We start from the raw sequence: 16,113 nt of genomic DNA, 5'->3' as shown, positions 1-16,113 counted from the left end.
AACAAAATGGAGGAACTAGAGTTACTGGTGCAGGAAGTGAAACCAGATATTATAGGTATAACAGAGACCTGGTGGAATAGTAGTCATGACTGGGCTACAGGTATTGAAGGGTACGTGCTGTTTAGGAAAGACCGAAATAAAGGTAAAGGTGGTGGAGTAGCACTGTATATCAATGATGAGATAGAATGTAAAGAAATAAGAAGCGATGAAATGGATATGACTGAGTCTGTCTGGGCAATAATTAAATTGGGGAAGAAAGCTATTAGAGCCTCCCCTGGGATAGTGCTTGGGGTGTGCTATAGACCGCCGGGATCTAATTTGGATATGGATAGAGCCCTTTTTAATGTTTTTAATAAAGTAAATACTAATGGAAACTGTGTGATCATGGGAGACTTTAACTTCCCAGATATAGACTGGAGGATGAGTGCTAGTAATAATAATAGGGCTCAGATTTTCCTAGATGCGATAGCTGATGGATTCCTTCAACAAGTAGTTGCTGAACCGACTAGAGGGGATGCCATTTTAGATTTGGTCTTGGCGAGTAATGAGGATCTCATAGAGGAAATGGTTGTAGGGGATAATCTTGGCTCAAGTGATCATGAGCTAATTCAGTTCAAACTGAATGGAAGGATTAACAAAAATAAATCTGCAACTAGGGTTTTTGATTTCAAAAGGGCTGACTTTCAAAAATTAAGGAAATTAGTTAGGGAAGTGGATTGGACTGAAGAATTTATGGGTTTAAAGGTAGAGGAGGCCTGGGATTATTTTAAATTAAAGCTGCAGAAGCTATCGGAAGCCTGCATCCCAAGAAAGGGGAAAAAATTCATAGGCAGGAGTTGTAGACCAAGCTGGATGAGCAAGCATCTTAGAGAGGTAATTAAGAAAAAGCAGAAAGCATATAGGGAGTGGAAGAAGGGAGGGATCAGTAAGGAAAGCTACCTTATTGAGGTCAGAATATGTAGGGATAAAGTGAGACAGGCTAAAAGTCAAGTAGAGTTGGACCTTGCAAAGGGAATTAAAACCAATAGTAAAAGGTTCTATAGTCATATAAATAGGAAGAAAACAAAGAAAGAAGAAGTGGGACCGCTAAAAACTGAGGATGGAGTGGAGGTCAAGGATAATCTAGGCATGGCCCAATATCTAAACAAATACTTTGCCTCAGTCTTTAATAAGACTAAAGAGGATCTTAGGGATAATGGTAGCATGATAAATGGGAATGAGGATATGGAGGTAGACATCACCATATCTGAGGTAGAAGCGAAACTCAAACAGCTTAATGGGGCTAAATCGGGGGGCCCAGATAATCTTCATCCAAGAATATTAAAAGAATTGGCACAAGAAATTGCAAGCCCATTAGCAAGAATTTTTAATGAATCTGTAAATTCAGGGGTTGTACCATATGATTGGAGAATTGCTAACATAGTTCCTATTTTTAAGAAAGGGAAAAAAAGTGATCCAAGTAATTATAGGCCTGTTAGTTTGACATCTGTAGTATGCAAGGTCTTGGAAAAAATTTTGAAGGAGAAGGTAGTTAAGGACATTGAAGTCAATGGTAAATGGGACAAAATACAACATGGTTTTACAAAAGGTAGATCGTGCCAAACCAACCTGATTTCCTTCTTTGAGAGAGTAACAGATTTTTTAGATAAAGGAAACGCAGTGGATCTAATTTATTTAGATTTTAGTAAGGCGTTTGATACTGTGCCACATGGGGAATTATTAGTTAAATTGGATAAGATGGGCATCAATAGGAAAATTGAAAGGTGGATAGGGAATTGGTTAAAGGGGAGACTACAACGGGTCCTACTGAAAGGTGAACTGTCAAGTTGGAGGGAGGTTACCAGTGGAGTTCCTCAAGGATCAGTTTTGGGACCAATCTTATTTAATCTTTTTATTACTGACCTGGGCACAAAAAGTGGGAGTGTGCTAATAAAGTTTGCAGATGATACAAAGCTGGGAGGTATTGCTAATTTAGAGAAGGACAGGGATACCCTACAGGAGGATCTGGATGACCTTGTAAACTGGAGTAATAGGAATAGGATGAAATTTAATAGTGAGAAGTGTAAGGTCATGCATTTAGGGATTAATAACAAGAATTTTAGTTATAAGCTAGGGACGCATCAACTAGAAGTAACGGAGGAGGAAAAGGACCTTGGAGTATTGGTTGATCATAGGTTGACTATGAGCTGCCAATGTGATATGGCTGTGAAAAAAGCTAATGTCGTCTTGGGATGCATCAGGAGAGGTATTTCCAGTAGGGATAAGGAGGTTTTAGTACCGTTATATAAGGCACTGGTGAGACCTCACCTGGAATACTGTGTGCAGTTCTGGTCTCCCATGTTTAAGAAGGATGAATTCAAACTGGAACAGGTACAGAGAAGGGCTACTAGGATGATCCGAGGAATGGAAAACTTGTCTTATGAAAGGAGACTCAGGGAGCTTGGCTTGTTTAGCCTAACTAAAAGAAGGTTGAGGGGAGATATGATTGCTCTCTATAAATATATCAGAGGGATAAATACCAGAGAGGGAGAGGAATTATTTAAACTCAGTACCAATGTGGACACAAGAACAAATGGATATAAACTGGCCACTAGGAAATTTAGATTAGAAATTAGACGAAGGTTTCTAACCATCAGAGGAGTGAAGTTTTGGAATAGCCTTCCGAGGGAAGTAGTGGGGGCAAAAGATCTATCTTGCTTTAAGATTAAACTCGATAAGTTTATGGAGGAGATGGTATGATGGGATAACATGGTTTTGGTAATTAAATATTCATGGTAAATAGGCCCAATGGCCTGTGATGGGTTTTTAGATGGGGTAAGATCCAAGTTACCCGGGAAAGAATTTTCTGTAGTATCTGGCTGATGAATCTTGCCCATATGCTCAGGGTTTAGCTGATCGCCATATTTGGGGTCGGGAAGGAATTTTCCTCCAGGGCAGATTGGAAGGCCCTGGAGGTTTTTCGCCTTCCTCTGTAGCATGGGGCATGGGTCACTTGCTGGAGGATTCTCTGCTCCTTGAGGTCTTCAAACTACAATTTGAGGACTTCAATAGCACAGATATAGGTGTGAGGTCTTTTTTAGGAGTGGTGGGTGAAGTTCTGTGGCCTGCATTGTGCAGGAGGTCAGACTAGATGATCATAATGGTCCCTTCTGACCTAAATATCTATGAATCTATGAATCATGTTCAGCTAGCATCAGAAAGAGAGCAGGCAGCTTGAGTCTGATCTCAGATATGCAGGCACACCCATCCACACAGACTGGGGAATGAGCTGCCTGTATGGATAGTAGCATGTTGGCAGAAAGTGCAAGCTGTACAGAAACATGGTGCCTGCAAACCCAAACTTGCACAGGGACTAGGAACCAAAACAGGTTCAGACTGAGCATCCCCAAATTATTAAATGTTAAATAATACACTTTTTTTGGCCTATATTTGAAAAAGTGACTAAAGTTGAGCACCCAAAAAATCACTAGATAACTCAAAAAGACGCCTGATTTTCAGAGGGTCGGGGCAGAGGGAAATCACACGTCTTAAGCTGGACACACAAGATCACCAGTCACTTCTGAAAATTTAAACTGAATGCATTTTGAAACATAAAACCTTTTGGAACTGACCTGATCCATGCTGGCTGCTGGGACAGTGCAGCTGTGTTAACCTTAACTTTCAACCCACAAGTCCTTTCCCTGCAAGGGAACAAAAGGAAGATGCCAACAAGCCTGCAAGCCACTTTGTCCAGAGATTCTCTTTGACAAGCCCTTACTAATCCAGCCCTGCTTTGCAGAGCATGGGCCTTCCCCAGGAACACATGCTTGGTGATTTGGCAGTCATAGGGAAGGCTGTGAACACGGGACCAGATGAGCAAGTAGGCCCCTTTTTAGGAGTGAAGAAAGGTGGGATAGGAGGACACTATGCCTCCCCTCACCGGTAGCATTATGAATAGGCATGATAAGGGAGAGGCCTGGGGGCTGACAATCACCATGACAGCAAGTGACCTAGGAAGGAACAGGGGCTTTTAGAGTCAAGGCGTTCTGCCTTAGCTTGGGCCAGCTGTTGGAATGGAGAGCAAGTTTAGCTCCAGGTGGACCTCTGGCCTGGCTATTGAAGGATCCACGATGCCCTAATTACCAAGTCATTAGGTTCGTGGTAAGGGTATTTTAGGGGCTTCCTGCCTTTAACTGTGGGACACTCCTGTTCATTTATAAGTGAACCAGCCTGAGCCAGCCAACCTTGCACTACCCCTGGGGAGCACCTAACACACAGCCTACCCCTAGGTGTACAGGAAATAACCCAGTCCAAGTACCTGGTGTTGTCGAGAGTCAAGCTGTTTGTATCCTGCCAAAGGCCTCCGATCACGTTTAATGAAAGCTCCTTAGCACAGCCATGCCACTGATACAACTCCAGGAAAACCTAGACGGGAAACATGAGCAATCAGTCACAAACAAACCGTTTTCAGAAAAAAACAACGAGGACTCCTTGTGGCACCTTAGAGACTAACAAATTTATTTGGGCATAAGCTTTCGTGGGCTAAAACCCACTTAATCAGATGCATGGAGTGAAAAAAACAGTAAGCATAATATGTATTATAGCACATGAAAAGATGGGAGTTGCCTTACCAAGTGAGGGGGTCAGTGCTAATGAGCCAATTCAATTAAAGTGGAAGTGGCCTATTCTCAACAGTTGACAAGGGGTGAATACCAAGGGAGGGAAAATTACTTTTGTAGTGATAATGAGGCCAATGCAATCAAGGTGTCCCATTTCCAACAGCTGACAAGAAGGTGCGAGTATCAGACGACGGAAAATGACTTTTTGTAGTGACCCATCCACTCCCAGTCTTTATTCAGGCCTAATTTGATGGTGTCCAGTTTGCAAATTAATTCCAGTTCTGCAGTTTCTCATTGGAGTCTGTTTTTGAAGTTTTTTTGTTGAAGAACTGCCACTTTTAAATCTGTTATTGAGCAACCAGGGAGACTGAAGTATTCTCCTATTGGTTTTTGAATGTTACAATTCTTGAGAATTTCAGAAAGGCAGCATCACAAACGCCTGGAGCTCCCTCTGCAGGAACAGGGGGACTTCTACTTAGTTTTCTGAAGGAGTTTAGTGCAGGTGAATAGTGCCAAACGCTGAGCTCTGAACTGCTCTCTATCCAAAGAGCAGATACTGTGTGGGCTTCAGTGTTGCAAGCTGGCCCCACATCTCAGCCGATGTACACCAAACCTGACCTGGCTGGGCCCAGCTGTAAGGGGAGATAGGAGTTTTGTCTCCAACTCCACTAACTCTTGGTCTCTGTGCTGAGTGTGCCAGCTGTGGTGGTGGTGTTTGTTTGTGTTTGTTTTGCAACGTGGACACCCAGAATGGACTGGCGGCACCAGGACACTTCTGATATGATCTTCCAGTCATCACTGACCAGCACTAGCTTTAAACTTTGCGCCACTCCATAACACACACTCACATCTGTCCTGGCCCCTGTTGGAGCAGTTTAAGGTAGTGAACAAAACTCTGCATTAAAATGACTCAGAGTGGAGGTGAAAAAGAGGAAGTGAACAAAAGCAGAAACTTACAAACTCAGAAGCAAACCACAAGGAGACACAAATTGTTCAGGAAAGAAAAGGTATTTCCCAGCTTTTTGGAGGGCTTTTACAGGTTTGTGATTTCAACCAACCCCACATACAAATACTTGGGCAGCAGTTCTTTTAGCCATGATTTCTCAGAATTTACTTGGTTCCATCTAACAGCCACACGTTAACCAGTTAGGTCTCGGATAAAATTTGTGACTCTGCATCAGACCGTTGGTCCATCTAGTTCAACACTCTGTCTCAGTCAGTGACCCACAACATATGTGATGTAAATGTGCCAGACCAGCTGTGTCATGGAGGAGGCAAAAGGACCTCCTTTCTACTCTCCTCCTGAAACCAGAGAAAACTCCCCAGACTCCATTTTGTACCTCTGGCTTCCATTTTAAATAAGGGTCACTCCATGATTAAGTGAAAGCTGCAGGTCACACAGACTAAAAATAAAATTGGTGGGAAAACCAAAGTAGGGGAAAGGTCAGCAGATCATAACTATGAGGTAAACAACAATTGCAGGCTAAAAACAGAACTAACGGTTTGGAATGATTGGCAGTTGGCATGCACCCAAGAAAGATCTGACAGGAAGATATTAACAGAAGTGTCTAAAAAGTTCTGACAGGACAGTATAAAAGTCACTATGTCTCAGTAGACAGCTGACACGAAGAGGGAGGAGATGACAAAGCAGAGAAAGAAGCAGCACCACCACCGCCAGAGGGAATCCTGTCAATAGAGCAAAGTCAGCAGACAAAATAAGCTTGTCACTCAAAGTTAGAGTCATGGTATAGGATGAGAGAGAGAGAGTGTGTGTGTGTGAGAATAAAGATGAATGTATGTGTGTTGATTGTGGAGAAAATGTTTATATGTAAAACTAAAGAACCGTTATCAATTGCTGTCAGCAACCTGCAGCAGACTGGCCATTGGAAACAGGGTGCAGCCACTTGGGAACATTTCAAAACCGCAAGGCAATACGGTTTGGGGTGCTCTTTGACTTGCACCAGTAAAAAGATGCTGGGTTTTGGAAAGAACACTGTTTTGTGCCAATCATTTATCAGAAGGTTGTATCCATGTCCTTCAGGTATTTCCTTAGCCATCCTGGAGACCCAGACCTTAGGAAAACAGGTTGGTTAATAAGTAGGCTGTTTTGAGGGAACCCTGGCTAAACCCGGGACAGGGTGAGAAGTGAGCTATTCTAGGGACACCCTAATTCTATTTTCGAGACCCTGGAACAGGTTGTTTGATCACCCTTTTCTTAGGCCTTGTCTTCAGTACAAAAAAGCATGTTGTTAATATGAGGTAAAATCCTAATGAAGACAAGGCAGTTTGTAGTTTTCACACAAGCTAGCAGGTGGAGGTAAACCCTGGGCTCCCCCATAGTCTTTAACTTGACTCACTAATTCATGTGGAAACTACAAACTGCATAATTTTCATGAGGATTTTACTTCGTGTTAGCTAACTTGAGATAAGAACACATCTTTTTTTAAGTGAAGGAATGATGGCCCACCCCACTACTAAAGGGCTAAAGTTAACAGTGCCACGCTATAATTAATGTCCCTAAACAGTCTCTCAACTTTAATGTACACTGTACCATCATGATATGGTTGTTTTGGGTGGGGGTTGGGGGGGGGAGAAGGGGATTAAGCTAAGAATATGGAAAGGTAGTCCTGTGTGACTGCCTATTCACCATAAGGCTTGTCTTCACTGCAGAAGTAACCTGGCCTCTTACTCAGGTGTTGCCTGTAACTTGATTCCTGTTCACACATAAAAACCACCCTCCATCAGAGGGAGAATCTCAGCTTTCAAGTGGTATCAAGGAATTTCTACATCTGCTGTTCTGCAAGGTAGTGGAAACAGTTAAAACCACAGTGGAGTTTAATTGTGGGGGGAAAAGCAAAAGGGTAATCCAAATGATGTGTTTTAAAACCATGAGTGTCACATTTATCTTCATATGTGTTCTTATATATTAATAAAAATAATACATTCAGGAAAACATAAAGGCTAATATCTGTAACTCTGCTGTGATCCCTGCTCCCTGAGAAGCTTGCTAGTGCATGGTTATACAAGCATAGAAATATAGGGCTGGAAAGGACCTCAAGAGGTCATCTAGTCCATCCCCCCTTGGAGGGGTAAGATCAAGTAAACCTAGACCATCCCTGACAGGTGTTTGTCCAACCTATTCATAAAACCCTCCAATGATGGGGATTCCACAACCTCCCTTGGAAGCCTATTCCAGTGCTTAACCACCCTTATAGTTAGAAAGGGTTTCCTAATAGCTAATCTAAATCTCCCTTGCTACAAATTACGCTGATTACTACTTATCCTACCCTTGGTGGACAATTGATCACCATCCTCTTTATAACAACCATTTAGGTATATGAAGACTTATATCCCCCCTCTCAGCCTCCTCTTCTCTAAACTAAACATGTTCAATTCTTTCAGCCTTTCTTCAGACGTCCGGTTTTCTAAACCCATCATCATTTCTGTTGCTCTCCTCTGGACTTTCTCCAATTTTGCCACATCTTTCTTAAAGTGTGGCAGTCAGAACTGGACACAGTACTCCAGCTGAGGCCTCACCAGCACTGAGGAGAGCAGGACAATTACCTCCCATGTCTTACATAATGTAGCTAGGAAAGAACTAAATAACTGCTTTATTCCAAGTATTTCAAAAAACAGGCTTGTAATCTGAAGAGTCTCACTAGTATAAACACATACTCTTAATATGTTCCAGCGACAGCCAGCTAACTCTCATCACCATGTTTCCCCCACCACGACATACACCTTATACTCCAGCTTATTTAAATGCCTTAAGGAACCATTTGAAACGTTGGAAGAATTATTGTTCTAGATAAACAAACTTCACCTTCTGTATGAATTTCACCCTGAGGGACAGGAATAATATAATTGCATAGCAGCTCTGACATTGTTTGGACATGACTCATCATATCCCAGGGCTGTAATCTCCAGCTCGCGTACACGTACTGCGGTCATTAGATGAGAGCGAGCGTGAGTATAAACAGTAGTGTAGCAGTGGTAGCATGGGCAGTGGCAACACTGCTCAGTCATGCCAAGGGCAACCTTGCCGGGACCCTGTGGATACGTGCTCCAGAAGGCTCAGTGGTGCTGCCATGGTTGCACTACTACGGATGATGAGACCTAGCGCGAGTATGCGTATGCAAGCTGGGAACTGCACTCCTAGCTTGGCGTGTAAAGGTAGCCTAAGAAAAAATACTTAATATAACAATAAGCCACTCCACTTAAAAACTCATCTCGTTAATTTAAATGCAGAATTGGGAGCCATAAACCAGGTTTCAATTCAGTTAAGAGCAGCTTGTCTAGTGCTGCCTGTGACTGCAGGTTGGTAGCTGGAGCCATTTCCCTTTGAAGCCCCACTGCTAGACTCCCAGCGTATAAAAATGGAGCATATCCATTCAGCCTCAGTTAGCATCCTTGCAAAAACATATCGCTATTCTTTCAGACATACATTCCAGGATCTGCATGAGCTCTGCTCCTAGCCCACAGTCTGAAGCATCTTCAGTTGGCAGTGCAAGGAAACTGTAGAACAAGGGAAGTGCTAGGCTTCTGTTTTTCCTGTAGTGCCTAGCAGCCCCAGTCACAGACGAGGACCCTGTTGTGCTGGCTGCTGTACAAACAGAAAACAGAGAGATGGTTCTAAAACTGCTTAGCAATCAGTTCTTCAAAATGAGACTGAGTAGCATTGTCCAAAGAAAGCTAGTTACCAGGTAATTATGGCTCACAACCGTGGCACCATTTGGGAATAAACTCTGTAACAACAGCACATAAGTCCCAGAAAAGGCTAGAAGGTAGACATATTTTTGCTGATGTGGACTGTGAGTGACTGCTACAATCTGGTGCAGATCAGGCCTCACATACTTCAAAAGACATGCCTCTGTCTAGAGCAGCAGTTGGAAAAAAAATCACTTGCAAACCAGCCTTGCCTAAATCTTTAGGCACAAGTCTGGCAATTTCTTCATGTTGTGCTGGGCTGTCTCTGCACAATAACAACTGAATGCTGCATCGTTTAAGTCAATGGGAGTTTTGCAGTTAGCATCTGCGGGAAAAGGATCAGGCCCTATGTTCACCCAAACAACACTGGATCCCAGACTGGCCTTTCAAAATCTAGCCATGATCCCCTGGAAAGCAATACGTGCAGATTCAAGATAGTAAAGGTATCTAACACAACCTTGCTGATGGCTACAATACTTGTAAGAACCTAGCGAACCTCAGGTGATGAGACCTTGTGATATAGGAGCTCTAGACATCCAAGACAGTGATACTTACCTCCTCCAGGCAACAGATGGCTGCCAGAGTTGCCTTATTACACTCCCATCAAGCCACACAAACAGTTGGTCTTAGCTTGTAACCCCTGTGGGACAGCTTCCATCACAAACACAATTATCAATCTCTGCTGCACAAAGGCCACATCCCCAGCATTATTTTATTCCCCACCTCCTATGCAGTTACCCAGCCCTGTGGCCTGACTCAGTGCCATAGAAACTTCAGTGAGTGTGTGTGTTAAATAAATATGATCCCTGCATAAGACTGAGGAAGAAATGCATCCAGCAACAACCCGTTGTTTTAGAAAGATGCAAGGTCCATTGCAAAAAGAAAAGGAGTACTTGTGGCACCTTAGAGACTAGTCTCTAAGAGACTTAGACTAGTCTCTAAGGTGCCACAAGTACTCCTTTTCTTTTTGCAAAGACAGACTAACACGGCTGTTACTCTGAAAGGTCCATTGCGTGAATCCAGGTGGCGGTTTCCACACTATAGAATTCTGCAGGTGCACAGTTGTCACCATGATATTAAACACAAACAGTTCCAATAGGAGCTCTCTCTGGATCTCCCAAGATGTTAGCATCGGTTTGGAATGCAATTTTTGCAGGGCAAGGACCAAGTCTCCTGTTTTTCAGCAGCTCCATGCAGTGTTGGCACTTTTAACAACTCCCCAGTGCATTTTGAAGTGAAGAAGATTATTTCCTTTGTACAAGTGTGGAGCAGTTTAGGCTCTAAATCCAGTGGCTTGTGGCAACACAGCAAAGTGGTAATGAAGAGGGTGAGGTGAACCACAGTTATCTACACAGTAACATCACACACACACCAATTCAGGAATAAGAACTGTGGCCAACTGTACTGCCTAACCACACAGAGAACCTCATTTGTGTAATGAACTCTGCTGTGAAACTGGACACGTGCAGTCGAGACACAATTAAATCATAAGGGAGGTGGCTGCTGTATATTGTGCTTATGAGGTACATGGGGGCCAGTTCTGTCTTGGGCTCTGATAGTACATCGATAGTGTGAAAGAGCTGCAAATGAAAGGTTGTAAGTGGCCCATGCTGCTCCCCTTGCAGCCCCAGCAAAACATAAGGAAAGTAGCACAATGCTGAGAGCTACAGAAGTTCTCAGCTGCCATAAGCAGCCCTGGGGAAGCTTGCCCTCAATTAAAGTATTTCCCCAGGTACTTTGCAGCAGCCCAGAATTTAGATGGTTAAAAAGTCATACACAAAGCCACTTTCATCTACTCTTCTCCAGGGCCACACCTTCTGTGCTGCATCTCTTAAAACGCTCAGCACAGAATCTGTCTCATGAGCTGTAGATCCATTCACCAGCATTTCACCCACTCCTCCTATGCAGGTCTGCAGATTGCACTTTTAGAGAATTAATTGGCCGTATATGATCTTCAATCTTGTCAGCAATTATTTTAGTCTCAGCCATACCAGGTTCTTTTTCTAGCCAAACAACTATACTTTCCAGCAGTAGTCACTCACACATGCAGGGTATGGATAATTTAGAGCAGTTTGTAGAGGGAACATCTGAGATAGAAACACATACAAACAGAGAAATAATCCCCTGGATAGAAACAACCTATCAGTCAGCAACATTGCTGCTTTTTTGTGCACTGTCAAGATGCTTATCTTTCTACAGCTGCTTTCACTTTGGCATGAAGAAGTTCTCTAGAACTGAAATTCTAATAGCCTCTAAGCCCTGGTCTACACTAGGAGTTGAGGTCAAATTTACCAGCGATAAATCAATTTAACCCTGGACCCATCCACAAGACGAAGCCCTTTTTTCAACTTAAAGGGCTCTTAAAAATCGATTTCCTTACTTCACCCCTGACAAGGGGATTAGCGCTGAAATTGGCCTTGCCGGGTTGAATCTGGGGTACTGTGGTTGTAATTAGATGGTATTGGCCTCCGGGAGCTATCCCAGAGTGCTCCATTGTGACCGCTCTGGACAGCACTCTCAACTCAGATGCACTGGCCAGGTAGACAGGAAAAGGCCCGCGAACTTTTGAATTTCAATTTCCTGTTTGGCCAGCAGGGCAAGCTGCAGGTGAGTGCAGAGCTCATCAGCAGAGGTGACCATGCAAAGCTCATCAGCAGAGGGGACCATGATGGAGTCCCAGAAACGCAAAAGAGCTTCAGCATGGACCGAACGGGAGGTACAGGATCTGATCGCTGTATGGGGAAAGGAATCTGTGCTATGAGAACTACGTTCCAGTTTTCGAAATGCCAAAACATTTGTCAAAATCTCCCAGGGCATGCAGGACAGAGGCCATAACAGGGACCCGAAGCAGTGCCGTGTGAAACTTAAAGAACTGAGGCAAGCCTACCAGAAAACCAGAGAGGCAAACGGCTGCTCCGGGTCAGAGCCCCAAACATGCCGCTTCTATGATGAGCTGCATGCTATTTTAGGGGGTTCAGCCACCACTACCACAGCCGTGTTGTTTGACTCCTTCAGTGGAGATGGAGGCAACAGGGAAGCAGGTTTTGGGGACGAGGAAGATGATGATGAGGTTGTAGATAGCGCACAGCAAGCAAGCGGAGAAACCGGTTTTCCCGACAGCCAGGAACTGTTTCTCACCCTGGACCTGGAGCCAGTACCCCCCAAACTCACCCAAAGCTGCTTCCCAGACCCGCCAGGCGGAGAAGGGACCTCTGGTGAGTGTACCTTTTAAAATAGTATACATGGTTTAAAAACAAGCATGTTTAATGATTAATTTGCCCTGGCATTTGCGGTTCTCCTGGATGTACTCCCAAAGCCTTTGCAAAAGGTTTCTGGGGAGGGCAGCCTTATTCCATCCACCATGGTAGGACACTTTACCACTCCAGGCCAGTAGCACATACTCGGGAATTATTGTAGAACAAAGCATTTCAGTGTATGTTTGCTGGCGTTCAAACAACATTCGTTCTTTATCTCTCTGTGTTATCCTCAGGAGAGTGATATCATTCATGGTCACCTGGTTGAAATAGGGTGCTTTTCTTAAGGGGACATTCAGAGGTGCCTGTTCCTGCTGGGCTGTTTGTCTGTGGCTGAACAGAAATGTTCCCCACTGTTAGCCACAGGGAGGGGCTAGCCACACGGTGTGGGGAAGCAAAATGCGACCTTGTAACGAAAGCACATGTGCTATGTATGTAATGTTAACAGCAAGGTTTACCGTGAAAGAGTGTACCCATTGTTCCATAAAATGTGACTTTTTAAATACCACTGTCCCTTTCTTTTCCTCCACCAGCTGCATGTGTTTCAAGCATCACGGGATCTTCTCCTTCCCAAAGGCTAGTGAAGATTAGAAGGCGAAAAAAATGCACTCGCGATGAAATGTTCTCTGAGCTCATGCTGTCCTCCCACACTGACAGAGCACAGACGAATGCATGGAGGCAGACAATGTCAGAGTGCAGGAAACCACAAAATGACTGGGAGGAGAGGTGGCGGGCTGAAGAGAGTAAGTGGTGGGCTGAAGACAGGGCTGAAGCTGAAAGGTGGCAGCAGCGTGATGAGAGGAGGCAGGATTCAATGCTGAGGCTGCTGGAGGATCAAACTAATATGCTACAGGAAAGGCAGCTGGAGCACAGACTGCCGCTACAGCCCCTGTGTAACCAACCGCCCTCCTCCCCAAGTCCATAGCCTCCTCTCCCAGACGCCCAAGAACGCGGTGGGGGGGCCTCTGGCCCCCCAGCCACTCTACCCCAGAGGATTGCACAAGCAACAGAAGGCTGGCATTCAATAAAGTTTTAAACTTTTAAAGTGCTGTGTGGCCTTGTCCTTCTCTCCTCCACCACCCCTCCCAGGCTACCTTGGCAGTTATCCCCCTATTTGTGTGATGAATTAATAAAGAATGCATGAATGTGGAGCAACAATAACTTTATTGCCTCTGCAAGCGGTGATTGAAGGGCGAGGAGGAGGGTGGTTAGCTTACAGGGAAGTAGAGTGAACCAAGGAGTGGCGGGTTTCATCAAGGAGAAACAAACAGAACTTTCACACCGTAGCCTGGCCAGTCATGAAACTGGTTTTCAAAGCTTCTCTGATGCGCACCGCACCCTTCTGTGCTCTTCTAACCACCCTGGTGTCTCGCGGCGTGTAACCAGTGGCCAGGCGATTTGCCTCAACCTCCCACCCCGCCATAAACGTCTCCCCCTTACTCTCACAGATATTGTGAAGCACACAGCAAGCAGTAGTAACAATGGGAATATTGGTTTCGCTGAGGTCTAACCGAGTCAGTAAACTGCGCCAGTGCACTTTTAAACATCCAAATGCACATTCTACCACCATTCTGCACTTGCTCGGCCTGTAATTGAACAGCTCCTGACTACTGTCCAGGCTGCCTGTGTATGGCTTCATGAGCCATGGCATTAAGGGGTAGGCTGGGTCCCCAAGGATAACTACAGGCATTTCAACATCCCCAACGGTTATTTTCTGGTCTGGGAATAAAGTCCCTTTCTGCAGCTTTTGAAACAGACCAGAGTTCCTAAAGATGCGAATGTCATTTACCTTTCCCTGCCATCCCACGCTGATGTTGGTGAAACATCCCTTGTGATCCACCAGTGCTTGCAGCACTATTGAAGAGTACCCCTTGCAGTTTATGCACTCGCCGGCTTGGTGCTCCGGTGCCAAGATAGGGATATGGGTTCCGTCTATGGCCCCACCACAGTTAGGGAATCCCATTGCAGCAAAGCCATCCACTATGACCTGCGCATTTCCCAGGGTCACTACCCTTGATATCAGCAGATCTTTGATTGCATTGTCTACTTGCATCACAGCAGCCCCCACAGTAGATTTGCCCACTCCAAATTGTTTCCCGACTGATCGGTAGCGGTCTTGCGTTGCAAGCTTCCACAGGGCTATTGCCACTCGCTTCTCAAGTGTGAGGGCTGCTCTCATTTTGGTATTCATGCGCTTCAGGGCAGGGGAAAGCAAGTCACAAAGTTCCATGAAAGTGGCCTTACGCATGCAAAAGTTTCGCAGCCACTGGGAATCGTCCCAGACCTGCAACACTATGTGGTCTCTCCAGTCTGTGCTTGTTTCCCGGGCCCAGAATCAGCGTTCCACTGCATGAACCTGTCCCATTAGTACCATGATGCCCACATTGCCAGGGCCCGTGCTTTGAGAGAAGTCTGTGTCCATGTCCTCATCACTCTCGTCACCGCGGTGACGTTGCCTATTCTCCCAGTTTCACTTTGCCAGGTTCTGGTGCTGCATATACTGCTGGATAATGCGCATGGTGTTTAATGTGCTCCTAATTGCCAAAGTGATCTGAGCGGGCTCCATGCTTGCCATGGTATGGCATCTGCACATGTAACTCAGGAAAAAAGGCACGAAACGATTGTCTGCCGTTGCTTTCATGGAGGGAGGGAGGGCCTGACAACATGTACCCAGAACCACCCGCGACAATGTTTTTTGCATTGGGATCTCAACTCAGAATTTCAATGGGTGGCAGAGACTGCGGGAACTGTAGGATAGCTACCCACAGTGCAACACTCCCGAAGTCGACGCTAGCCTCGGTACTGTGGAAGCACTCTGCCGAGTTAATGCACTTAAAGCATTTTGTGTGGGGACACACACAATCAACTATATAAAAACGATTTCTAAAAAACTGACTTCTATAAATTCGACCTAATTTCATAGTGTAGACATCCCCTTCCTGATGACTTAGGGTAAGTGCATGAAATGTACGTTGGTCTTCCATTGCCAGTCAGGGTCACAGCTGAGCTCGCTGCCTGGCAACAGGGATGTCGCCATCTTTAACAAGAATGAAACTTAGCTCTTATCTAGCACTCAAAGTGCTTTAGGGAGAAAGGGAAGTATCACCCCCATTTAATAAATGGGGGAAACACGGGAAGTGACTTGCCCAAAGTCACCTAGAAGGTCAGCGGCAAAGCCAAGAACAGACTCCATCTCTCTGTAGCCCTACTCACTGGACCCAGAAACAATCTTCAAACATACGAAAAGTGGTTTACATAACCACTACCATAGGCTCAGCCATCAGGGCAAGACAGATTGCGGAGGAGAGGACAAAAGTAAGTGGGAGCATAGCCATCTTCATTGCCAAAAGTGTTATATGCCCGAATTTGGAGTGAGCAACAACACTGTAGAGCTAACAGGTTCTTTATTCCAGGGACTTCTAACTAACATCAGGGACTACTCCTGATATATACACACATGCATGCCAACATCAGCAAACTCAATGCCATCCATCCCAAGAGGACTCACGTCACCAAGGCACTGGAGTGCCATGCTGCTTTGGCTGTCAGAAGCA

The 16,113-nt window shown here is 44.9% G+C and overlaps 1 protein-coding gene across 7 annotated transcripts in view; it reads right to left on the bottom strand.

Moving 5' to 3' along the window:
• Positions 1-16,113, bottom strand: part of BID (BH3 interacting domain death agonist) — a 536,402-nt gene that overhangs the window by 501,739 nt on the left and 18,550 nt on the right. For 4 of the 7 annotated variants that reach the window (XM_073319915.2, XM_073319908.1, XM_073319898.1 and 1 more), the window contains 2 exons: positions 4,298-4,404; positions 3,612-3,680 (listed from right to left, as the gene is read on the bottom strand). In XM_073319915.2, coding sequence (XP_073176016.1) covers positions 3,612-3,620 — 9 coding nt within the window. In that variant the 5' untranslated portion in view covers positions 3,621-3,680; positions 4,298-4,404. Of the gene's footprint in view, positions 1-3,611; positions 3,681-4,297; positions 4,405-9,042; positions 9,202-16,113 lie in introns of all 7 variants that reach the window. The other 3 variants (XM_078849823.1, XM_073319890.1, XM_073319880.1) reach the window with 1 other exon arrangement.

Source organism: Lepidochelys kempii, chromosome 1 (assembly GCF_965140285.1).
Source record: "Lepidochelys kempii isolate rLepKem1 chromosome 1, rLepKem1.hap1, whole genome shotgun sequence".
In the NCBI taxonomy this organism is placed as follows: domain Eukaryota; kingdom Metazoa; phylum Chordata; order Testudines; family Cheloniidae; genus Lepidochelys; species Lepidochelys kempii.
This window is presented reverse-complemented; position numbering and strand designations above follow the sequence as displayed.